At 40.8% G+C, this 25,362-nt stretch overlaps 1 protein-coding gene across 2 annotated transcripts in view; it reads right to left on the minus strand.

Moving 5' to 3' along the window:
- ITGB1 (integrin subunit beta 1) overlaps positions 1-25,362 on the minus strand; it is a 57,587-nt gene that overhangs the window by 1,632 nt on the left and 30,593 nt on the right. The window contains exons 4-16 of one of the 2 annotated variants that reach the window (XM_061586650.1): positions 24,163-24,385; positions 22,656-22,826; positions 21,637-21,875; positions 20,179-20,334; positions 19,360-19,455; positions 17,610-17,699; positions 15,857-15,997; positions 15,479-15,681; positions 11,830-12,068; positions 8,650-8,872; positions 7,405-7,637; positions 3,092-3,258; positions 2,249-2,329 (exon numbers count right to left, since the gene is read on the minus strand). In XM_061586650.1, coding sequence (XP_061442634.1) covers positions 2,255-2,329; positions 3,092-3,258; positions 7,405-7,637; positions 8,650-8,872; positions 11,830-12,068; positions 15,479-15,681; positions 15,857-15,997; positions 17,610-17,699; positions 19,360-19,455; positions 20,179-20,334; positions 21,637-21,875; positions 22,656-22,826; positions 24,163-24,385 — 2,256 coding nt within the window. In that variant the 3' untranslated portion in view covers positions 2,249-2,254. The remainder of the gene's footprint in view (positions 1-2,248; positions 2,330-3,091; positions 3,259-7,404; positions 7,638-8,649; positions 8,873-11,829; positions 12,069-15,478; positions 15,682-15,856; positions 15,998-17,609; positions 17,700-19,359; positions 19,456-20,178; positions 20,335-21,636; positions 21,876-22,655; positions 22,827-24,162; positions 24,386-25,362) is intronic. The other variant, XM_061586652.1, reaches the window with a different exon arrangement.

The following is a 25,362-nucleotide window of genomic DNA, read 5'->3' on the forward strand; positions in this document are numbered from 1 at the left end:
TGATTACAACTTCATTATTCACAAGGTATCAAGATGAGGACTAAATAGAGGTTGTGATATTTCGATATACAGAAATTTGCAGCTATCATCTGAACAAAGGTCAACATGTCATAATTCATGTATATGGCAGGATTCTTCATACATATGTGCGCGCACACGCACACACACACGTAGTCCAAGTGGGATCTCAGTCATACACCTGCTTAGGTATTCAAGCGCAGAGCTGTCAAACATCAAAGTGGATAAAATGGAGGGTTTACTGCTCAGGCACAAGCTGTATAACAAGACCAGGTAAGTTCACCACCTAAATTACACAGATATGTTCTGACCCCATGAATTGTTATTATTGATAAATATAATTACAAATGGATAAAGATTGTTACAGACACATAAAGGATCAAACATCAGCTAATAGGACTTCTGGAAATAGCCCTTAAGCATTGTTGTGTTGGATGAGATCAAACAAAAGTTCCTCTTTCAAATTGCACTGAACATCTGAGATGTTAGAGATACATTAGAAAGCCTATTACAAGCAGCCTCAAACTAAAATTACAATTTCAGCATCTCTTTGTGTGCCTGACAAACAACTGTTTACATATAAACATGCAACAAATGTAGACATACATGCTCTGGAATTACTGTAGTTTGCTTATAGCAAAGCTTATTCTATGAGGAATTCATAATGCTTTAAACTTGGGACAGAGAAAGAGCACACATCAAACAGAAAAAAAGAGGAAACATTAAGTGCTTCCAGTTGTCTGGTTCATACATCACACTATGCAACACCACAGCCTGGCATAAATGCATAAGCATGTGGGCTTGTGCAGAGGACACAATGTGCAAACCAGACCAATAAGTAACGTTTGATTGGCAAGGACAACATAGAGTCATATTCTGATATCTGCCTGCTTTGCTCCTTATTGCCATGTTTGAATTTAACAAAGGCACCTCAAAAAGGCAAAGCAAGAACTCATGACTGAGCTACCATTTTGAGAGCCCTTGCTAGTTACCTGCAATATTCAAACTGCATGAAACAAAACCACATTTCATCTGATTCAAGGGGTAAATTCATGTATCTGGTCAAACTTTTCCTGTGAAGTGAAAATGTGTGAGAGGAAGAAAAGAATATACTAGGGAAACCACCAGGGAGCATACCATAATAGCACAGGATTCCAAAATATCTCAGCTATTTACCTGGGAGCTATTGTGCCTCCAGTTTCCACCAATGCAAATATCAAGAGTGACAATAACAGTGCCCAGGCGGAAGTAGAGAAGAAAATCAAGAGATCCTCATCATAGCTTCATATTACAAATGCCTAAAAGAGGCAGCAAGCATGACTTCTAGGATCTTTTGCAAAGAGGGAACTGCACATTCCTCCAGAAGGGAGATATGTGCTCCAAAATCATAAACAGCTTATGTACCTTTCATTGTGGGTTCCCTTCACATATTACCTGGGATGCTTCTCCCTTCTTTTTTCATAGCTTCCTAGGCTATCTGCAAAAATTGGCCTTCCTTCACTGAGTTGAAAGGATGGCTGAAACATTCTTACTTTATCAGATTCTTAATTATAAAGTGAGTTACACATTTTAAAGCAAGGACACAAACTAAGATGTCTCAAGTGTGAGAGTGATATTGGAAGAGGAAGTCTCAACAGTAATAACAGTGTGATACTCGCTTAATTTTGAAATATATGGCACAACCCAGATAAATTAGGCAAATTTAGTCCTATGAATTCCAATGAGAATGCATTAAGTATATGCTTAACTCTTCCATTGAGATTAATTCATACTTTTTGTATTTGACTGAATCATGCTTATATTTAATTTTGGCCAGCCTCAGTGCATCAAATTTGGACATTTGGTCAGCCTCCAAAACCATGGCCCCAACAATGCTGCTAATCTCACTTTGCATGGGGAACTTGAGAAGGCTGGAGGAAGTATAAGACAATTTTTCAGTGGAACCCTTTTAACTGCACCTTGCTTGAGGGCCAGCAACATCCTTGAGCTGGGACCATATATATGCTGAGGAAAGTTGTTCAGATCTTATTAAAAAGGTCAATGTAGTGCAACCATAATTTCAGTTTGGTCTTTGAGTAGCTATTTCCCTTCATCCAAAGCTCTACTATATAATTTAAAAAACAGCAGCTGGTAAGATTGATAAAAATCAAGCTGTGATTAGTTAATGGTGCATACAGTGAGTTGGAAGAAAGTGACATGCACAGAAAGAAATGGAAAAGAAAATACGAACGGAAACTTAGAGACCAGCTTTACGTCCATAGTTTGGATTCTTGAAATTATTAATAGGACTCCTGTATATTGGATTTTCTTGCTGAAGGTAGAAAAATGGTCAATGTGGAATACAGAAGAGACAATCATTCTCAACACACAAAATAGAAGGTCATGCTGTATCTATATAAAATTGTTAGTTTTATGGTTTATAGTTGTATTCAGTGCCCTTCAAATGATTCCTTTAAAAGCCCCAAACCTTTCAGATATACTCCAAGTGAACAAAAAGAGGGCTTCCGCACCAGATGTTGCTTGCACGCTGAATCCAACAGAATCTCAGTGTACCAGTTTTCAAATAAAGTTTTCAGCAATTCCTTTAAATGTGACATTTCAAAAATATTCTAGCATGCTGTTTTCTTCACCAACTATATATACAATGTATTAACAGAAGTTGTATATCTCAACTAAATTGTGGCTAAGACAACTGATATTCCTCATGAATATCAATATGAATTTATCTGACAATTATTTGTGCAAATGCATGGTCTTAATCTAAACATCAGGGTCACCATAAATCATAATCTACTTGATGGCACATAATAACAACAAAATCTAAAACTCCTAGGTGACATAATGAAAGGATTGAGCCAGCCATAAAATGACACGAGTATCTGTTGAAGTTATCTACTCTGAAGAACACAGTTTTTATTGGGCTATTTGGGTAGAAGATCTAGAGAAAGACCAGGTTTGCTGTCATTATTCTAGAGAGATGTATGCCTGAAACGTTTGACACGTACAAAGGAAACTTTGCTGTATTCTCCAAATGCTGTGTACAGCCATTTCAGTCAATTAATACTTGGCTTACCGTATCCCACTTTGCATTCATCTTTTCCTTCTCAAATTTTGCAAATTCTCTTCTGTCATGGATGATCATAAGTAGCTTCCAAATCAGCAACAAAGCAAGACCAATAAGAACAATTCCAGCAACTACACCAGCAACAATGGGAATGATATCGGGACCGGTTGGGCATTCTATGGAACAAGGTAATTGAAGCACAATTTTACTAATTTATTTATTCTATTTATATTGTGCCCTTCCTCCCAGTAGGTCTTATATTTTAGCATAATATAAGATCAACAACATGGAAACATGAAATACATGTTTAACCAAAACCCCTGAATTTCTGCTGCCCTTGCAAATATAAATTACAGACTGAACAATTCTTAAATGAGTTTCCTATAAACTTGGAACTTGATATTTTATATTATTTATTATCAAATATTTAAAGTACTTATAAACTGTCTTTCAGGCAAAGCCCTTTCAAAGTGACTTACAAAAGATAATTAGTAGGAACACTGTGCTTCCAAATGATTTACAGTACAATCCACTTGCAATGCTTCCAGTGTAGCCCCCCCAATGATCTGCCTTTTACCCTTCAACTGTGATGCATACTGCCATGTCTATCCACCAAAGTTGTTTTCAGCCTTATACCAGGGTTAATCAATGTGGGTTCCCTCTAGATGTTGTTGGACTCCAACTCCCATCAGCCCCAGCCACTATGGCCATTGATCAGGGATGATGGGAATTATAGTTCAGCAGCATCTGGAGGGCACCACACTGCCAACTCTGCCTTATAAGTTTCCACATTGGATGGTCTGTTGCCTAAGACTGTGAAACTTTTAACGCTGGAAACATTTTGGAATCTGAACTGGGCTCCCTTTCAGGTATGTTAGGCTGCCTTGACTTTCTGTTCTCCAAAGCCCTTCATATCTGCATGTCAGGCAGTAATTCAACACACCAATAGAGCTGGATCTAAGCAAAATAGAGGTGCTTCTTAAGAAGATGAAAAATTCTCTGCTGGATCAGACCAAAGGCCCATCTAGTGTAACATTTTGTTCTCACGGTGGCCAACCAAATGACTCTGGGAAACCCATGAGCAGCACCCAAATGTAATAACACTCCCCTCACATGTGGTTCTCAGCTACTGTTATACAAACGCATACTGCCTCCGACAATGGAGGTAGAACATAACCATGGCTAGTAGTCACTGACAGCCTTTAGGCCTCCATGAATTTGTCTAATTGTTTTTTAAAGTCATCCAAGTTGCTGGCCATCACTACAACTTCTGCAAGTGAATTCTGCAATTTACCTATGCACTATGGGAAGAAGTACTTTTGTCTTGAATTTTCTGATACTCAGCTTTATTGGATGTTCCAGAATTCTAGTATTATAAGAGAAGGAGAGAAACTTGTCCCTATCCACTTTCTACACACCGTGGATATTATTATATACCTCTATCATGCCCCCCGCCTCTTCTCCAAACAAAAACCAAATGTAACATTTCCTCATAGAGGAGTTGCTCCAATCCTTTGATTGTTTTGGTTGCCCTTTTCTGAACTGATTCCAGCTCTAGAATATTCCTTTCTAAGATAAGAACACCAGCACTGTACAGAGAAGTCTAACCACAGATTAGTATAATGGCATTATGATATTGCTAATTTTATCTTCACTCTTTCCCAGTAATCCCTAACATGGAAATTGCCTTTTTCACAGTTGCTGCACATTGGGTCATCATCTTCATCGAGCTATCCACTAATTCTCATTCCTGGTCCCTCACTGGCAGTTCAGACCCTATTAACATATATATGAAATTAGGATTTCCCCCCCCCCCATGTGCTTCACTTTACACTTTCTTACAATGAACTGTAGCTGCCATTTTATTGCTCATTTACCAAGTTTGGAGGGATCCTTCTGGAGCTCCTAACAATACCTTTTTGTTTTAACTACCGTAAACAATTTGGTATCAGTCAGCTTGGCTACCTCACTGCTCACCCCTAACTCTAGAACATTTATGAACAAATTAAAAAGCACAGGTTCCAATAACAATCCTTGGAAGACTCTACCTTCTACATCTCTCCATTGGGATAACTGTCCATATATTCCTACTCTCTGCTTCCTGTTCCTTAACCAGTCCCTGACCCATAAGAGGACCTCTTCTTATTGCTTAGCAGTCAAGGAAACTTGGGAGTCTTTGGTGAGGTTCTTTATCAAAAAGCTTTTAAAAAGTCGTAAGTACCCTACGTCAACTGGATCACCTTATTTACACACTTGGTGACACACTCAAAGAGCTGAGAAAGGTTAGCACTGAGGCCATCTTCTGGTGGCCTCAGCAATGGTGATTAGTAGCTAAATAGAGCAAGCTTTTAGCTATATCTGTACCCAGGCACAAAAGATGGGTGCCCGATTGTTGCTTCCTCTCCCTCTGATGGCTTAATGGGATAGGAAAAAAACTTTGATCAATCAAGATATTTTTAAAGGGTCTTCCTAAGCAATGAGTTTTCCCTCAACTTGAAGCATTTTTGTTATTCAAGCTACTGCTGGTGCCCATAATGGCCTCCAAAGTTTTATCTTTGCATGTCTCCTGCCCTATAAAGGGACCTAGCCTAGATCAAGTGTGGGGAACCTTTGACCCCCGCCCATGCTGCTGAACTACAACTCCCATCAGTAAGCATGGCCAATGCCCAAGTACGAAGGGAGCTGTAGTTCAGCAACATCTGGAGAGCCAAATATTTCCCATTAGTGCTTTAGATGCAGAAAGACAGCCACCATTTGGCAATCTGGCACTACTGTGAAAACAGGACCACCACTGCGGTATTTTCATGACTTAGATGAAGAGGTGGAGGAAGTCCTCAACAAATTTGCAGATGATCCAGAACTGAGAGGTATAGCCAACCTCTCAGAAAATAGGAATAAAATTTAACATGACCTGGACAGAATAGAAAACTGGGATAAGGCTGACAAAATGAAATTTAACAAATGCATAATTCTGTACATGACAGTACTCCAAGTACCTGCAGAGCTGTCACATAGAAGAGGGCAATGACTTGTTTGCTGTTGCCCTAGAGGACAGAGTTGAGATTGATCAGGCTTAAGTTACAAGAGAGTAAATTTAGCCTGAAGATTAGGAGAAACATTTTGATGGAACAAATTTGTTCACTTGAGGTCTTCAAACAGAGACTAGATGGCCATCTGTTGAGGATGTTCTAGTTCTGGATTTCAATTGGGATTGACTAAATTGGCCTATAATGAAGTAATTGGTGGGGCAAAAGTCAGATTCACAGTGTAGGCTGTAGCAAGCAACTTTCTTAGAAGCTATTGTTAAATACATAAATGTTTGTGACTGCTACCCTCCCCCAAGCCTCTCCTGAGGTTTGGGACCCTCCTGAAGTAAGTGGGATGGAATCACCCTAAATCTAAATGGGACATCTGTCAATAATGTGGGAAGTCCTTGAATTCAGTAAGAGGTGTGTGTGCAACATTCCTTGCTGGACTGGGTTGCATGCATGCCAATTGTTAACAGGTAACAGCTACCATCACAGCTACCTCATTTCTCATCACTGCCCCCCTCCCCACATTCTGTTTGGTTGAGAGACCCATGGGGCAAACACTGCACATTTCAGCCCGATGATGTTCACAACTAATTTATGTGCTCAGCAAGACCTTTTTAGAAATCCAAGGGCAGTTACAATAAGAGCACCTTGAGACCCAACAAGGATTTTAAAACTTTTAAAAAAAAATAATGCTAGCATCTAATTTTAGGATTCCTCTTCATTACGAGATTTTTATGTGATTATTAATAATCAAATCACTAGAATTTTCTAAACACTTTACAGAGTTTAGAAGATAACCCTGTCCCTGTACACTTACAATCTAATTGATACAATGCAAAAGAAAAATGGTCTGGTGACCAAAGAGGAGTAGAGCATTCTTTTGGACAAAAAATGCAAGTTCCTTGCAGCATCTCCTCTGGCCGATGCGTGGGGTTACACCAGTCTTCTCTTTCAAATGATGTTCTTTTTGGGAAGCAGGAGGTATAGGCTTCTAGCAATCCTTGGTCCCAAGGCCAGTAGCAGAGGCCAGAATGCACTTGCTTTTAACTTTCAACACTACAGTTCTAGGAACTGGCAGTTAGAGAAGAGCTGTCTTTCTCATATTGGGGGTGTGTGTGTGTGAAGGCTGCCTTGAACAAACTTATCCCAAATGTGATGATGGGTAACAAAATAGGTAGGTTAAATTAAAAAGAGGCAAAAGGCTTAAAATAAGCCAGGGCAGTAATTAAACTCCAAGAAATCATGGAGAACTAAATCGGCACAATCCAAGTAAAACCAAATACATACCTGGAGTCTTGACCACATGGGCAATGGCTCTGTTACTTGAATTAACTGAGTATGTGAAATAAAACCAGCAGTCATCAATATCCTTCTCTTTGCAATGAGTCTGTGCTTCATACTGCCCAGGCTGTGGCAACTTCTCTCTATGGTCCACCAGCATCAAGGTAAAATGTGAACACTCTTCTTCACACCTCTCTTTCTTTTCTCCTTTGTTAAAAGCTTTGCACTGGACACAGTCCCTAATGCAAGTCAGAGATACAACACATCAATATTAATTAGTGTGAAAGTTTGGCAGAACAAAAGAATGCAAAAGTTGAGTTCCAGCCCTTTCTAATCTTCAAATAATGTGTTGAAATGGATTTGCAAACACATTTTCCCTACCACTGCAGAAAACTCAGTATATGGCACTGGATGCATCTTCCTTTTTCTTTTCAACACAGCCTCTCTGACACATTAAGACAGCAACAGTAAACCTGCTTAGCAGGGTGTACATCACACTGCAGTCAGGGGAACAGATGATTCCAGGGGAAGGAGGGATCACCTCAAAGCCTGCTCCAGCTGGAATTTCCCCTCTGCCACCATAGGACCATCTACCACCAAGTGCCTGCTTCAATGGGATTGTCACTTCCCCCGCATCCTGTGTCTTCTATCATATGGGAAAGTCCCTAATGTATTTCAGTATTGTTGTGATTTTCTTAATGTATTTAGAAATTTGTTACTTGCAAGCTGCCTTGGAAGGATTGCATCCTAGAAGGCAGGAGATAACTTAAAATAAATAAAATTAGCATCTTTAGGGTAAGCAGGTATGGTTGCTAAATGAGTATTGCTACATTCTAGCAACTTCAGCAACTGAAGTGCAATGCTGTGGAATAACTGGGTGCACACAAATGTAGTTTCTTCATGGTTTAGAGATATATTGCTTGGCTATAAATAGGATCTTCCAGTACAGGTCCTATTTATTAATTAATTCAAAAAAGTAGTTAGTTATCTGCAGTATAGATAAGAAAATCCAAGGCAGTTGACAAAAATTATAAAAACATTAAAACCTGTATTACAAAATACTATAAAAACATTAAAACCAGTATTGTAAAATACTACCTACCAACTATATTTGCTACAACTTAAGAAACTGCGGGGGTGAGGGTAATAAATAAAATGTGCTGCAAGAAGCAGCTCCTTCCACAAAAAGTGACATAACATCCTCCTATGAAAAAGTTATTATTAATATCTATATGTCTATATCAGGCTTACTTGTGCTCTGCACAAACTCCAAGACAGGTCTGACACAACTCGCATGTTGGCCCTTGAAATTTAGAATCTGTGCAGTTGCAGACTCCACACTCGCAGATTCCTCTGCCGTTGCAGATCTGCCCATTTCCAGCTTCACATGTTGTGGTATCCCGAGGACAATCACAAGCAGAGCCTGTATAATTTGCCCAGCAATCACACTCACGACATTTACATTCGCCATGCCCTACATTTAAACAAACAAATAAGTATTTTAATTTCAATGCAATATATGAAATGGAACATTGGATTATTACCATAATTGTGCTTTCTGATCTGATGTGACATAGGCGTCGAATAGTTAATTGTCTCCTACTGCCCAGGAACAGATCATGTTACCTATATTTCAGCCACTAGATCCAGTCCTGCAAGACTTAGCCACAGTTCCAAGATGGAGAGAGGTCATGCTATAGCTACAGATGTGAAGGCTCAGGGAAAAAATGGAAATGAATGGGAGGGAGAGTGTTTCCCCCCCCCAACAAAAATAAATCTAGTTTTTTTCCAGCCTTCACATCTCTAGGTGTAGCACTCATTTTCAAAGGCCACCTATGCAGAAGCAAAGGTATGCAGTCTATAGTGTTTAGAGAGATCTTGCTCTAGCTCAGAGGCCAGCCACGGTATTAACTGGTCTCATGGCTGCAAGTCGAGAAATTACATGGCTTTAGAAAGCAAGAGCAGAAAATAATTGTTATTGAACAATTTGAGGTTCATTTTCCATGCTATTATCAGACCACTTGCCCTCCTCCTATTCCTTCTGTATACTGAGACACCTTGTATGAGTTCTAATAGATTTGCTGTCCTCTTGTTCCTTAGATGACAACTCCTTGTAAAGGACAAGCCTAAAGGCAAGGGCCAGCTAAGTCACCAGCACCCCAGTTTGTCTCTTGAATTTTGGATTTAACTTGTTTTGGCTCCTTTTGTCTAGGAGATGGGGGAGAGAGATAATCTGAATAAGCCTCTACTTGTCTGTAAGAGCAACACTCTACAGTTTTCCTTAAGAAACTGGTCCATGAGGTCACTAATCATGGCTCATTTAATCCTCTGCATACTTTTCTCCTAGCATGAAGGTAGGATCTCCAAGGTGCCAGACTCATGGGAGAAACGAAGCCCATAAGTAAGAACTACATGAGAACAATAGTAGAGCTCTTAAGGAGAATTTCATCTCTGCCTGCAATTTGCTACATGTGCTGACTTTAGATTGTACTGTCACTTGGTGGTCTAAATCAGAAAACCAATGAATTTCCTCCCTCCAAGATGGTGCCATCCGGCAAAAAGATAAGGGGATATAATTAATGGTGCTTGACAGGGTCCTCCCCATATTATTCTCCTGCTCTGTATCATCCTAAGCGGATGGTTTAGCTCTTCCTGTGGAGTTGCTCTCTCACTGGATGGCCCCAAAGGCTGGCAGCACTGGCTCCAGATTGCATGAGCTGGAGGTCTCAGTCTGCTCTGCTGTTGCATACACTTAATAATAATAATAATTTAATTTTTAGGCCGCCTATCTGGCCAAAGCCACTCTAGGCGGCATACATAACAAATTCAATAAAATACAATAATACAGTAATTACAGTAAATACAATAAAATGCAAATAATCAACAGTGACAAATAGCAGCAAATGTAATACATAGCAACGGGCATTGAGTATATAATTAGCCCATCCCAATAGTCCCAAAGGCCTGACCAAACAGCCAAGTTTTTAAGGCTCAGCGGAAGGTATCCAGGGAAGGGGCATGTCGAAGATCGAACGGGAGGGAATTCCAGAGAGTGGGGGCCGCCACCGAAAAAGCCCTCTCTCTAGTCCCCACCAACCTAGCCACTTTTGTTGGTGGGATTGAGAGAAGGCCCTGCGTGGCTGATCTTGTTGGGCGGCATAGTTGGTGACGCTGGAGGTGCTCCTTCAGATAAACCGGACCGAAACCGTATAGGGATTTAAAGGTTAACACCAACACCTTGAATTGGGCCCGGAAAACTACTGGAAGCCAGTGTAGATTAAATAATACTGGTGTAATATGATCACGGCGACGGCTGTTTGTAAGTAAACGAGCCGCCGCATTCAGTCCTTGTAGCGGCCCATTTGCTTTAGGGTCTTTCACATTATGTAGTTTCATGCTTGTCAATCACTTATTTCCCAATCAATGCCATGGAGCACAAAAGAAAAGGAGAAGCAAAAGTAGAGAATAAAAGGAGGACTTCTTTAAAAATGCAACAAACGAAGAATTCAGAAAAAGCTGTAGGAAAGAATAGAAAATAGGCATATAAAGGTTAAAGGCAGTATGTAGAGCAAAGAGGTAAAGGCAGTAAACTGTAGACAGAGGAGCTGTAGCAGAAAAACTCTGATAATGAGTAAGACAGAGACAGAACTGGAGAGGAGGCTCCTGGTGCCAGACCTGGTGGCTGTAATCTAGGTCACGTGATCCCTGCCTTTTCCTGGATGATACAAAAAGAACCCATTATTACAGACCTTCATACCAAATGAAAAATGTACATTTTATGGCCTTAAGAGGCTTTTGTTAATTTATGTATTACTTAATTAAAGTCTGGTGGAGGTCTACAAGAAGGGCTACAGTGTATGTTTTTTTTGAGAAGCCTTTCTCCTCCATATTTATCCTCCACTAGTCTACTCCATATTTAAAGGTTTCACAAAGCAAGCATGGATGATCTATACTTTTTGATGAGTAAGTAAATGTCAGCCTGGTTTTTTGCATTCTATACTATTTGGCATTTTCATTACAACAGTACTAAGGTTTCTTTGCCAAATTACAATATTGCTGTGTTTCATATAGAATGTAGAAGCCAAGAAGACCTACTCCTCAGTGTTAGGGGCTCACTGAAAAACAGATACAGGATCACATCCAAACCTTTCTGCCAGAGGAACGGAACCTTTGGTCTGAACCCCTGAATATAGGCCTACTATGTGGCACGAGATGTTCACCTACATATACTATCTTTGGGTTCAAGTAGTTTGCTTTTATTCCATTTTTCTGAAACCAACAACCAATTGAAGAAAAATATGCTGGCATCAGATCATTTCCTAATTTCATCCCTACCTCTCTCATCTACTGAATGCTCCACCCATCTTGGTAGCTTCAGGCTTGTCTCCTCGCCATTTCAAAAGTTCAGCTGACAGAAAATGAATTCATTACCTCCACAAATCAAACCATCAGATCGATCACAGTTGAAATTATCACACTGGCAAAACTGGCCGGAGTAGACTTCATTTGGATTCTCTCTTTTCCTGCACACACACTGACCACAAATACATTCTCCATTGTTACTACATATTTCTGAACTATTCCCTGGTCTACAGGTGCCCGACATGTCTTCACTGTTTACTTCATCCATACTGCATTCACAGTGTTTCCCGATACGTCCTGGTTTACACCTAAAAGGGAAAATGGACCACATGGTTGAACTGCTAATTAAAATCCATGCAAAGATTTCTTATCGCTTATATATTTTAAGAATAAAAAACGTCAAAGGAGGTACTGGTATGCAGATACAGGAAACAGATTTGAGGATAGCATGATTCATCCTAGAGCCAGATGTTCAGAAACTCAAGAGCAATAGTTTGGGGAAGCTGCGGAATGACTATTCTACTTGCATCATTAATATAGCAGCTGCTACTAATTATACAATATTATCAACACTAAATTATTGAAATAAGGCACGTCTGCTTGGCACAAGAAACAAAATTTCCTATGCTAAAAAGGACATTGACAATGACCCATTACAATGGCACTAAACCAATGGTCTAATCAACCTACAACATTATCAATATTTACCACTTATAAAACCTAAAGTTTTTAAAATGTAATTTTAAATTCAATGGGTAGGGTAGTCTATGCCTGCCAAGCTCACAACCTAGTAGACATGATACAAGAGGAAAAATTGGGAGAGGAGGAAGCAAGGATTGTAGCAGAGTACTTTGTCTCAGGGAGGGGGAAGTAAGCTCCCTGCAACTGTTCCTTCTCTACCTGCTGGGTAGAGCCACATTTGTCTTCCCCTTGACATGATATTCTTCTGGAAAAAGGGTGCAGCCTCCCAGTAGCCCTTAGACCTCTAAGCCAATGGCAGAGGCCACACAGTACCTCCCCTTCAGTTATACAGTCCAATGACAAAATTGGATCTACCTTTTTATCTTGTTTTTAGTGCTTCTCTTCTTCTTTGAATTCTTTTCAGGGCCCATAGGCAAGAAAGCCCAATTTAGCTTTTTTATTTAAAAAAAAAACCTCTACATGGCTAAAATTGCTTTTGGAGACACAAAGGAATTTAGGATCCTGATAGCACTCAACAGCCAGTGTCCTCAGGGAAGAGGAAGGCAGCAGGAGCCTGGATGTCTGAAGGAACCCAAGCGGTAGTAAAATACAAATTTCACAAGGAGTGAACTTAGATTCCTTCCCCCTTATTCTGAGGGGTTTTTTGGTAAGTTTGCTCATGTGAGGGAAAAAGACACACAAATTCTATTTGTGTAAGAATGTTGTGGTACACAAGAGAGAAAGACATTAAGAAAGAAAGGATGAAGGGAAATGGTCTAAGGTTGGCAAAGCAAGAATGAAGTTGGGAGAAGGGAGGAGTTGGAGAAAAATGAAATGATGAATGAATGTACATGTCAAGAGGGTGGGGGGAAAGACGCAGTGAGGAAGAAAAGAGCAAGAGACTGGAAAATGGTAAAACAGCTGAAAATGGTAAGACGTGGCAAGAACTGAGAAAATGTTGGGGATGAGGAAGAGAACATGCCAGAGACAGGTAATGAAGAGAAAAATAACTGAATGAAAAAAAGAGGGAAGGGGGTTAAAAGCAGGAGGAGAAGAAGAGGCGCCAGCAGTATACTGCTATGATACAGAGCTCTATTTCTGTGTAATATCTGAATCGGGAGAGGCCATGCAAGCCCTGGACTGGTGCCTGGACTTGGTGGTGGGCTGAATGAGGGCCAATAAACTGAGTCTGAATCCTAGCAAGACGGAGGTGCTGTGGGTTGGTGGTTCCAAAGTTTGGATCATTGGTCAGTAGCCTGCTTTGGATGGGGTTGCACTCTCTCTGAAAGAGCAGGTTCATAGTCTGGGAGTGCTTCTGGATCCATCTCTGAGACTAGAGGCCCAGGTGACCTCAGTGGCTAAGAGTCCCTTTTACCGCCTTCAGCTGATAAGATAGCTGTGGTCATTTCTGGACTGGGATAGCCTGACCATTGCTGTCCATGTATTGGTAACTTCCAGGCTGGATTACTGTAATGCGCTCTATGTGGGGCTGCCATTAAGGTTGGTCCAGAAGCTGCAGCTGGTGCAAAATGTGGTGGTGTGACTGCTCATTGGGACAGGGTATTGCCAACATGTCACTCCACTGCTGAAAGAATTGCACTGGCTGCCCTTTAGCTACCAGGCCACATTCAAAGTTTGGTTTTGGTTTGTAAAGCCCTATACAGTTGGGACCAGGATACCTTACCCTTATATAACCAGTTGATCACTATGCTCTGTGGGTGAGGGCCTCCTACAGATACCATCTTATCAGGCCCGTTCTGCATAACATAGGAAGCGGGGGGGGGTCGGGGAGAGGGGATGAAGGAGGATAAAAAAAAGTCAAGAGATGACAGATGTGAGGCAGGACAAGGAGGGGTGTGAACACAGAGAAATTCACAGCAACAGTGGAAAGAATGGAGAAATTAATGGATAGAAGGGAACTGAATGCAAAAACTGAATAAAGGGGTGCAGGGAGGAGTGAATGAAATGCAGAATGGGTAGTGACAGAGAAAAGGAGTAGAAAAATGGTAGAGCAATGAGGCAACAGCACACAAGAAGAGGTGGAGGATGGGTGTGCTCAGCTTGCAGCACGATTGCTACCCTGTATGGAAAGAATCTGAGGGAAGAACGGAAACAGCTGACTGCACTGACAGCTTTCAATAATTGCAAGACTGATATGTTGGGGGACGATTGAGGGAGGGGATTGAGTGGGGGAAAGAAGCCTGTGATAGCCATGAAGGAACTCACTCAGGTAGCTTTTGAATTGGGCTTTCCTTGCTCCACCCTTCTGAGTTCAGACCAGTCACTATGCCTGCATTCTTGGACTGAGGGATGAGCAAAGAAAGGTGCCATGCTGGGAAAGCTATGTCATTTAACTCAAAACAGCAAAAAAGAAAAGAAAAGTTGTATCTGCACATGAAAGTCCAATTTGTCAGATTAGTGCTGTGGTCTTCAACTGGTGCATCTGAAGTCCTTATCCCAGGGACACATTTCTATCTTACTGCAAGTGAAGACAGGCACCTGGAATAGGCCAGAAGAACCAAGGGGTGATCACAGGTGTTTCACCTAGCTCCTTAAGGCTGACTGAAGTGGCAGCAGTAGTTCCCGGCATGCTTCTCAGTCAGGGAAAGACATCAGGGCATCTTGAGTTTCAAGGATGCTATGGAACTGATCTTTCCATGGCTTCAGCAAGATATCTCAATTGGCTGCCAACATCAGAAGTCATTGTCCTTGTATGAGCTTAGCAAGCAACTACACTAATGTAAATATGTGGGACTGCATGGGATTTGGATGAAATTCTGATCTAATAACCTGTTAGTAGCATAAGAGATTTCCCTTTAATGTGAAATTGTTGAACGCTTTTGCAATCCCTCCAGAATTTTAAGGATAGGGTGGGCTTAAATTAAAAAAAAACAAAAGAAGCTAATCAAGCCCCACATGATGCTTTTGCGTATAACTGTGTGCTTTCTGTTAATTCTCTTGCTTGCTATTTTCACACAAGGGATATTTTATTCACTAGTACAGATTTTTTTAAAAAACAACATTGACATTTATATACCTGCAGGCACCACATTCAAATGTTCCATTTCCATGGTGGCACAGAGGGCTGTCAGGAATTCCTTCATTGTGACAGTCGCATTCACAGATGAACTCCAGCTTAATTTCTACTTCTTCAGTGAAACCAAGTGGCTTGATTTTAATGGTTTCACTTTGCCCTTTTTCTGGACACTGATTGGCTGTTACTTTAATCTCAAAGCTAACCTGTATGTAAAGTAAATTGACAATGTAAACAGTACAAGGTTAATTTGTTTAAAAACTAATTAAAAGGGGAGAAAAAAACCAGCTTTTTACAGCATCACGCTTGTGGCTGAGTGACCTAAAACATGCACTGGAACAAATCCAAGGCACACACCAATTCCAGAACACAGAAAATTACCTCATCTCCAATTGAAATGTTGGAGCACTTTCTTCCTTCATCTCCTGTACCATTCACTCCATTCTTGCAGAAAGATTTATATTCAATTGTGACTTCTTTTGGCAGCTTGTTGTTTTCCAAAATGACTTCTGAAGACAATGACTAAACACAAAAATCAAGTGGTTTAGTCATACAACAAGCAGCAGATCTTGAGTAAGTACTACAATTTTCCCATGGGTTTTATGAAGCCAATGTAATTATAGCTTACAAAATGCATCATTTCTGCTTTCCCCAATGCCTAACCAGAAGCTGACACATAAGTGTTTCAGCTCTATGGAACTGACTTACTTGCCATAACTGCCTTTTGCAGAGTGAAATAAGGACTCAATCCATACATACTCAGAGGCCTCTAGTGCTGGCTGTTCACTTCTACTGCTGGTTAATGATGACACTAGTGTCATAATATTTATTCACTTGTTGAGTTTGCATATCACTTTTGACCTAAAAACAGTAAATGCGCAACTAACAAGCATGCCTGTTGAGACCCACTTATTTACTTATATTTATAAGGAACCCATTCATGTAAGTTCTCAGGGCTGCTCTTTCTAGAGGCTCTTCCGAAGATTAATTGAGAGGGCAAGTTTTCTAGAAACGTACGGATCCCAATAAGCAGGCATATTTTTTTCAGAACACAATTTCTATTTACCAGAACCATGGAATTCAGCAGCCACCCTACCTATATTAATGTAGGTTTGTTATACTACATTTCCAATCCAGAATATCACTCTCTTAAACCAGGGGTAGGGAACCTTCAGCCAGGCCTCCCCATTTGCCCCATGAGTCCAAGCCACACCCACTTGCAAGGGAGGTCAACGCGGGGCTTAGAGAAAGGCTCTTGCAGGCACCACCAATCAGCTGACTGTTGGTGCTTAAGAAACACTGCGCATAGGACTACCTAAGTGCTGACAATCAGCTGACTGTTAGCAGTAGAGAAGCACTGTGCACCCTTTCACCATGCAATTTGATTTCAAATCACGCGGGCAAGAACTGGTAACCTGATGTCATTGTGATGTCAGATGACTGACAAGTGGGCGGTCCTGCCCACCTGTCAAACTTGAGTGAGTGAGTGAGTGAAAATAAGGATCTGGAGCACTTAAGTTCCCCACCCTTCTCTTGATAGATTACACCTAAGGATAATTTTTATTGTACCCAATTGTGATACTGTAGTCCAGTGATTCTCAAACGGTGCGCCCAGGCACACTGGTGCACCCTAAGAGGTGGCTAGGTGTGCCCCAAATATTATGGAAGTATACTTTAAAAATGAGAAGAAACCCATTTGTACAGTAGGGCCCTGCTTTACAGCGTTCCGCTGATGCGGCGGCTTTCGTTTTTAATTTAAAAGCGATTTTTCTCTCTTTTGCGACGTTTTGCGCCATTTTCGCGCGATGCAGCCCATTAAAGTCAATGGGGCTCCGCTTTACAGCGTTTTCCGCTTTACGGCGGGGGTCTGGAACGGAACCCGCTGTATAAGCGGGGCCCTTCTGTATAGGGTAAGTAATAGTTTTCTATAGTTTATTTTTATTCATAGTTTAAAACACATTAATATATTTTTAATTTTGTACACGAAGTGCGCCAGAAGATCTTTATATGTTTTACAGTGTGCCGCGAACCAAAAAATTTGAGAACCACTGCTGCAGTCAATGGCACTGAGATGCAGATGGTACTTTCTGTAAAACACATACTGACAATGGGTGGGAAATGAAAGCTGGCTTACATTGTATGCATCAATTATCAGCTGAATCACATTACTGGAATTTGAAGAGAGTGTTCCTACTGCAGATTTTGGAATCAAATTCTTCAGCTCCTTTACATGCGAAGAGTAAAAAACATTAAAATTAAAAATCATAAGCAGCACATACATTTATTGAAAAGTTGTATTACAGTGCAAATGGTCTCATAGTAAAGATTCAGGTTTCAGGTTCTGGAACTTAGTGTAAAAGGCTACTTTTCTTATTCAAGGGACTAGTAGATCATCCGATATATATTCCGATTCAGATAGTCAGGATAAACAGAAGTGCCATTTGTATAGAACTACAGTTGTATATGTTGCAGTGGTGTAAATTAGGATATTTGTTAAGCAGAGAATAACAGCGGTCTGAAATGCGAGTGTGCCAGTGTGTGTGTGTGCGTTTACCTAAGGAAGCAGGCTTTTACCCTGCATTGAGATCACTGAGATTTAAGAGGGTGGTGTAGTGGTTAAGGTGTTGGACTACGACCTGGGAGACCAGGGTTCGAATCCCCACACAGCCATGAAGCTCACTGGGTGACCTTGGGCCAATCACTGCCTCTCAGCTTCAGAGGAAGGCAATGGTAAATCCCCTCTGAAAACCGCTTACCATGGCAGAGTGAGTGAGAGAGTGAGTGTGAGAGAGAGGGGGGGGTGTCCTCTCTCTCCTGGGCAGTCGGATAAGAGAAGAGAGGAAAAGGCGGAAGGAGGAGGGGCAGATAAGCTTCCCTTAAGACGTATCAGTCTAACAGCCGGAAGGAAGTCAGTAACAGCATCACAGGTAAAGGTAATCAAGCCTATCCATCTGGAGGACCCTAACTCTATCTCCCTTCTGGAACATAAACAAAAGAACAAAACAGGAGTTGTTCTTGCCCCACTTCCAACAGTATAGAATCACAGCAAGTGTTGAGAACAGGTACAAGCATCTAAATAGCACGGTTCTACTGCAAGCCAGCTTCCCTAAGCAAGCTCATTTTAAGGTCACAACTGTTTAGAATTCAGTTTCTCAAGTTTCTAAAGCACAAAGGAGGGGTGGTGAACCTGCAGTCTAACCTCCCCACAGCAATCTATTTAGATCATTTCTATGCCACTTAATATTAAAAATATCTCTAAGTGATGTACAGCAAACTTAAAACACACAACTAAATAACAAATGTCACAAAAATACACTATGTTACATATACATATGTCATATTTATGCAAATTGCAAATAAATATAGAGCCAGTATCAGCTCTGTCTGACACACCTTCCATCTCAGCCTCCTGGCTCTTACCCAGGACTCCACCACCCTGACTCTAACTCAAGCCCTAAACCAGCTCACAGCTCACCCACAAACTTTTACTACAAAGAGGGTTCTTGGAAACTGTTGACATAATCCTGGTGTGTCATGCTAGGCTTGCTTTTACGGGCAGGCACCAAGATTGTTGGAGCTTCCTCAGGCTGCCACAGCTTTGTCCCATTCAGCAACTGCACAACCCCACTTCCAGGCTACAGTAGGTCTGGTTTGGTGAGTTTCCCAGGGAGCCCCATGGATGGCAAATAGGACACACCTCCACTCAAGAGTTCTTTCTCTGGCCTCTGCACGCCTCTCCTCCTCCAGCTGTTTTAGGGTTTGTTTTTAAAATCTTCCGTAAGTGCCAATGGGGCACTAACAGCTATTGGGAGGCATTTCCAGAAGGGGAAATCACAGCTGATGAGGGAAAGGTTACTAAAGAAGCTTCTGCCACTTGATCTTACCTTGTAAACTGGTTGAAATTCTTGTGTAACAGCAAATATTATCTGAATATTATTGTCACTCAGCTTCTGAACAAGATGAGCAATGGAGGGATAATCCTGAAGAATGGAGTTTATATTACATTTTATACATATTTGACTTTCACACATAATGTGTTCTTAGATATGACAGCAAACACAAGAAAGTAAAAGACAGGGTTTTTTTAAAAAAGGACTTAAATTATTCTTCTGTCACCTCTATCTTTATAAAGTCCCTGTAACTTCCAGACTATAAAACTGCCTGGGGATCTAACAATGATTGGAGTATTTAATGGTGTTTTTAAAAATATAAGCAATCCATCAACTCTCATTAACAGAAGCTTCTAATGATCCTCAGTTTCTGTATTGTCATCAAAGGATTACTAATGGGTTTTTTTTTTTTGTATTTTAGGCCAGTCAAATAAATGTGCCCTAGTTCTTGGGTTTTTCTCTGGATTCGGCAAAGCAATTTTAACAAAGTAGGATAACACAAATCATCCTCTAATTTTAAAGTATAAGAAAATAGGCAAGCCAAAATTAACATTCTTCCTCCATGAAGGAAAATGTGAAAAAATACTGTATCAGAATTCAAAGATTTTATGTATTTTACATAAAAGCTTTGCTAGGAGACTGGCCCATTAAGGCTTACAGACCATGCATGAGGTTTCTTTTCATAGCATTCTTTTACACTGGAAAAGAGGTATACTGGAGATGGCCCTTATGCGCATGTTTGATTATATATATATATATATAAAGTCTCATATCTGCAAACATGAAGGTAAACATTCTATTAAGTATACTTACATAATAATGGCTCATTGTGTACATATTATCATTTAAATGACACTGCCCATCATTTGGTAAAACAATCCCTCCGAGTTTCCCATCTCCAGCAAAATGGAATCCAGCATCCGTGGAAAATACCAACAACCGAGTGACATTTCTCCATCCAATTTTTGACTTAAGGGGAAGAAATATAGTAAAAAAAATGTTTTTAAATTAAGGCATAATATATATTGTGAAAGAATATGGCAGCAGAGAAAACTGAAAAAGTGATCAGTGTCCCCATGTATTTTTAGCATGTGGAAAGGTATAACCTCCCCTCCCCACCACTACTGTAGAGTTAGCTTCAAGGAACACTTTCATGATTTAAAATAGTAGTGTGGGATGAAGCCCCTATGCACACATCCCAAAATCACAGCTGGGACATGTTGGCACTAGGAGGTGGCAATTGTTGCCAGCACGATTCAACAGAGGTCAAGAGGCATGCAGAAACGATGATGTGACCTTTGCAACTGACCACTGACTCAGAAAGCTTCAAAGTAAAAGACCGGGGAGAGGTGGAGGAGAATTCCATTTGTACATTCCATCTGATTGCCCAATGTAATCTGAAAATTGCTAGTTTTAGTCTGACACTAGTCATCATGGTACTTGGATGTCCAAGATCAGAGTCCTGTTCCTGGGTTTTGCTCTATAACTTATAACAGTGTTTGTCTGGATCAAAACAAGACAAAAAAAGAATCCCCTCAAAATATACTGCTGGCTAACAGCTAATTGAAATGACAGGCTTTTTGGCACTGCTAAACTGAAAAAGCAGCAGCTGTAATTCATAGGAGCAACACCAGAACCAGTAGAAAAGAGAGTTTGCAAGTTACAGGCTAATACCTAGAATTGTTTAAGGATTAGGCCCATAGACCACAGGTTCTCCACTACTGACAAAGTCTGTCACAGTCAATCTACACAGTCTGCCACAATCAATTCAAATTTATTGCCTAAAACTATAAGTCATCACAATATAAAATAAAATGGGCAGGGAGTTGTTATATGCCTTCAAGTCGATTATGACTTATGGCAACCTTATGAATCAGTGATCTCCAGTAGCACCTGTCATGAATCACCCTGTTCAGATCTTGTTAGGTCAGTGGCTTCCTTTATGGAATCAATCCATCTCCTGTTCGGCCTTCCTCTTTTTCTACTCTCTCCTGTTTTTCCCAGCATTATTGTATTTTCTAGTGAATCAGGTCTTCTTATGTGTCCAAAGTATGATAACCTCAGTTTCATCATTTTAACTTCTACTGATAGTTCTGGTTTAATTTGTTCTAACACCCAATTATTTGCTTCAACATTTAGCCCCAGGAGAGAATAAATTAACAGCTGTATGGCCAAAAAAAATAATGAACCCATTCAATCTGAAGAACAACTACTGGGACAAAAAGTATTTGTATTTATAGTAATATCCAAAAGAAATGAAAATACACTTACACCACAAACAGCAACCTGCATTATTGCATCAAATCCACCTTCAGGAGAATCCAAATTGCCAGAAATTTGTTGATCACCTACAAGTTTATTGAACAGACGTCCATCGCTGGTAAAGTTGAGTACATTTCTGTAGCTAAAAGGGCTTGTACAGTTAAGGTCACCTGTGCATGGGTTCCTGATTTTGGCTGGTGTAGTACTAATATAAGGCATAACAGTTTTTTCAACAAAAGAGCCAAAACCTAAGAGAAGGGGGGAAAAAAATATGTCGAATGAAATTCTCTTATCTCTGTGGTTCTCAGCGCAGTAGAAAGTCCTATGGAGAAGCAGTCAAGCTGCTGGGCAGGTTGTGCTCCTCCAAGAGACAATTCTGTTCCATCTAGAAACAATGGGAAGTTTGGTCTACCAAGTCATTCGTGAGGTATCGGGGGGGCAGAGGTTCCAAGGGGGCAGAAGTCATCCTTATTAAGGGTGACACTGAACATCTTCTACACAGCAGCCATGCTTTGAAAGCCCAAAGAGACTGTTTCGCTGCCGTGTACATGTGTGTTTATCCCAAAGAAGCGAGATATCAAGCCTAGAATTACTGCTATGAAGTGGGACTGTGTAAACTCAAGAGGTTGTACTTGATACCAGTACCACATTCAAAGTTTACACAGAAACTACACACAGCCTTGAGTGGAGTCACCAGGAAATGTTAAGCTGAAGTTTGGAAAGTGCCATATTTTTCTACTTTAGGTGGATCGCTATGAAAAGCCACTGGTTTGTATAGGATCTGAGTTATATTCAGAGTAGATGAATTCACATTGATGAACCTGACATAAAAAGTATGAACTTTGTTTCCAATACAGAACCTTCTCTTCTCTAGCACAAACTTCCAAAATCATGATTATATTTTTGAGACGTGTATTTTATATTACTTTTCTTTACATTTTGACATGATTGGTAAACTGGAACCAGTTTCCTTTGTTTTTAAAGAAAAGCAAACTGTACTTTATAATCTTCACAAGCAAAATTCTTACCAATTCGAAAATCCGAAGTAATATTCTTCATTTTACTCATCAGAGAAGTTCCAAGACTTTTCACATTCTCCAGGTCATCTTTCATAGAGTAGGAGAGATCCATAAGGTAATAAAGATCAATAGGATAATCTTCAGCTCTCTTAAATTTTAATGAAAATGTCTGTGGTTCCCCTATTTCCAGAAAAAGAAAGGGTTTTAAACAAAGATTCCATAATGATAAGCTAAAAATATAAATGCAACGACTGAAAAACCTTCAACCCATATCCCTATCTTTCAATGTATGGACAGTATGCTGGGGGGGTGAGACCTCAGGCCTGGGTGCAAAGTGCAGCCCTCCAACCCTCTCTGTCTGGTCCTCAAAACTCTTCTCAGGCCACACCCCTCAATAGCCCTCACCTCAAGTGCTTTAAACTGGCTGGAATGTGCCCCTGAACGATGGTAATGCTTGCTGGGATGGAGGACTGAGAGGTGTGTGGGGTGCGGGTGTATGTAAAAACCTCTGAATTTTACGTAGCTGGAACATAGCCTACCGCACAAAGGTTAAGAGCCATCCCTGTTGCTCTACTCACTTTTGCCTCTGGCCCCACCCACCACATGTATGCAGCCCCTGGAAGATCGCCTATAAGGAAATGTGGCCCTTGGGCTGACGAAGGTTACTCATTCCCAGCTTAGAGGGTGATTTCCATTGATCTTAGAACTTGATGGGAGAGAGATGGAGATAGTCCATCAGGCCTAAACAGTTATGACCTTCATAGAACCTAATCTTTGAAGCCAAAAAGGAGTCAATACAGATACTGGAATGCAGCTGTAATTTGTGCCAGCAAAATCTTTTTCTGTTCCACAAACCAAGACACAACTAGATTTGCTAAGGGGTAGGATGCTCCTAATTAGTTAATCCCTCAGTTGTTTCCAAACAGATATTTTGGTACATTTCCTGTTCCCCCAATCCAGGTGGGGCACATTCTGTGTTTCCTTTGAGTAGTTCCTGAGTACTTTCCGGGTGAAGAAAGGTAGGAAAATACTTTAATGCTTTTTCAATCTCAAATTAATCTAAAGCTGTTCACACTTACTACAAAATTGTTTAGAAAATGCCAACACTCTGGAGAGTATCCCACACCATGTTTCATGAAGACTGATCATTTAAGAGGTTCATATTCATTTCTTGAATAGTGTAACCTCAACTATTCATGCACAATTGTGTCTATTAATAGACATCTGAGTTGCCTTTCTGACCAATGAAGCTCAAGGCTACATACTTGAGAGATAAAACCACAAAAAATCAAGGTTGAAAGGACAAACAGCTAAAAATTCACAGAAATTTAAAAACTGGCAAAATGATTGTAAAGTTCTTCTGATCTTCATGATCATGGATAATCTGCATATTCCATTCCCCCCCTTAGTTGAAGCTATTTAAAAAATAAAATATATCTTGAAAGCACTGGTCATTTTCATAAATAGCAGCAAAAACCTCAGAGTGAGACGTGACTATCAGAACTAGCATCCTTACCTATCCGCAGTTTTAGCAGTACTTGCTGTGGTTGAATTTGGGTAATGTCTTCCGGTTTAAGATTCTCAGCAGTTCCTTTGACACGATTGGTTACTTCCTTGTTTTTGAGCATGTCCTGGGAGCCTCTGGGATTTTCTATTTCATCTAGAGGGCAGCCCTTACTTTTCAAAACGTCCAAATCATCACATCGTGCTGAAGTAGATTCTCCCTCTTGTAAGAAGGTCTAGCAAACATTAACAAAATCAAATTCAAAACTGTTTACAATACCACCATCTTCAGCTATACTATCATCTTGCTTCATTTTACACATAATTCAAAGCACCGTTGACATTTTTAAAACCATACCTGATTTTAGTATTAAACAGAAAGTTGAACGTACTGTGAAGTGTTCTTCTAGTCAGCGGAGAGTGGAGCAGACAGGAATGGGTTAACTCCTCCTCCTCCTGGAGGCAGAGTCAGCACTATAAAAAAAGTTTGGCTGGTGGCAGGTCAGAAGGGGGAGGAACCTTCTCCTGTTCTCCAGTTTGTGACACAGCTGTAAAAAACCACGTACTGAGCAGCTGGCCATTCCGCGTACATGAACTTGAACTTAAAACTTGAACAGTAGATAGAATAAGAATAAACGTTAACAAATCAGTAGACAGTGCCAGGAAGGAACATAGGAGGCCCTTACTACTCTATCTAGAGCATCGTTTCCCAACTAGTGGGCCACCAGATGTTGTTGGACCACAATTCCCATCTTTCCTGACCATTGGCAATGCTGGCTGAGGCTGATGGGAGTTGTAGTCCAACAATATCTGGTGGCCCACTAGTTGGGAAAGGCCGATCTAGAGGGTGAGCGACCAGCGGTCGCCTGAGGGTTTCTGGAGAGATGCCCTTCCCACTCCACAGCCTTAGTTTTGCTGCAGGGTGGGGCTGTCTGCTCCACTCTCCGCTGACCAGAAGGACACTTCATGGTAAGTCCAACTTTCTGTTCTCGGTCAGTGGAGGAGAGGAGAGGACAGGAATGGGATGTACCTGAGCAGAGACACCCCCCCCTTACATCCTCAGGTGGGAGCAAATCTAGGTCACCACCCTCTGAAGAACCCTTCTGCTGAAGGCAGCTTCAGCAGAAGCAAACTTATCCACCTTGTAGTGTTTGATGAAGGTGGATGGGTGAGCCCAGATGGCGGCTTTGCATATTTCCTCAAGCGGGGTACC

The sequence above is a fragment of the Rhineura floridana genome, chromosome 10 (assembly GCF_030035675.1).
Source record: "Rhineura floridana isolate rRhiFlo1 chromosome 10, rRhiFlo1.hap2, whole genome shotgun sequence".
Taxonomy (NCBI): Eukaryota; Metazoa; Chordata; class Lepidosauria; order Squamata; family Rhineuridae; genus Rhineura; species Rhineura floridana.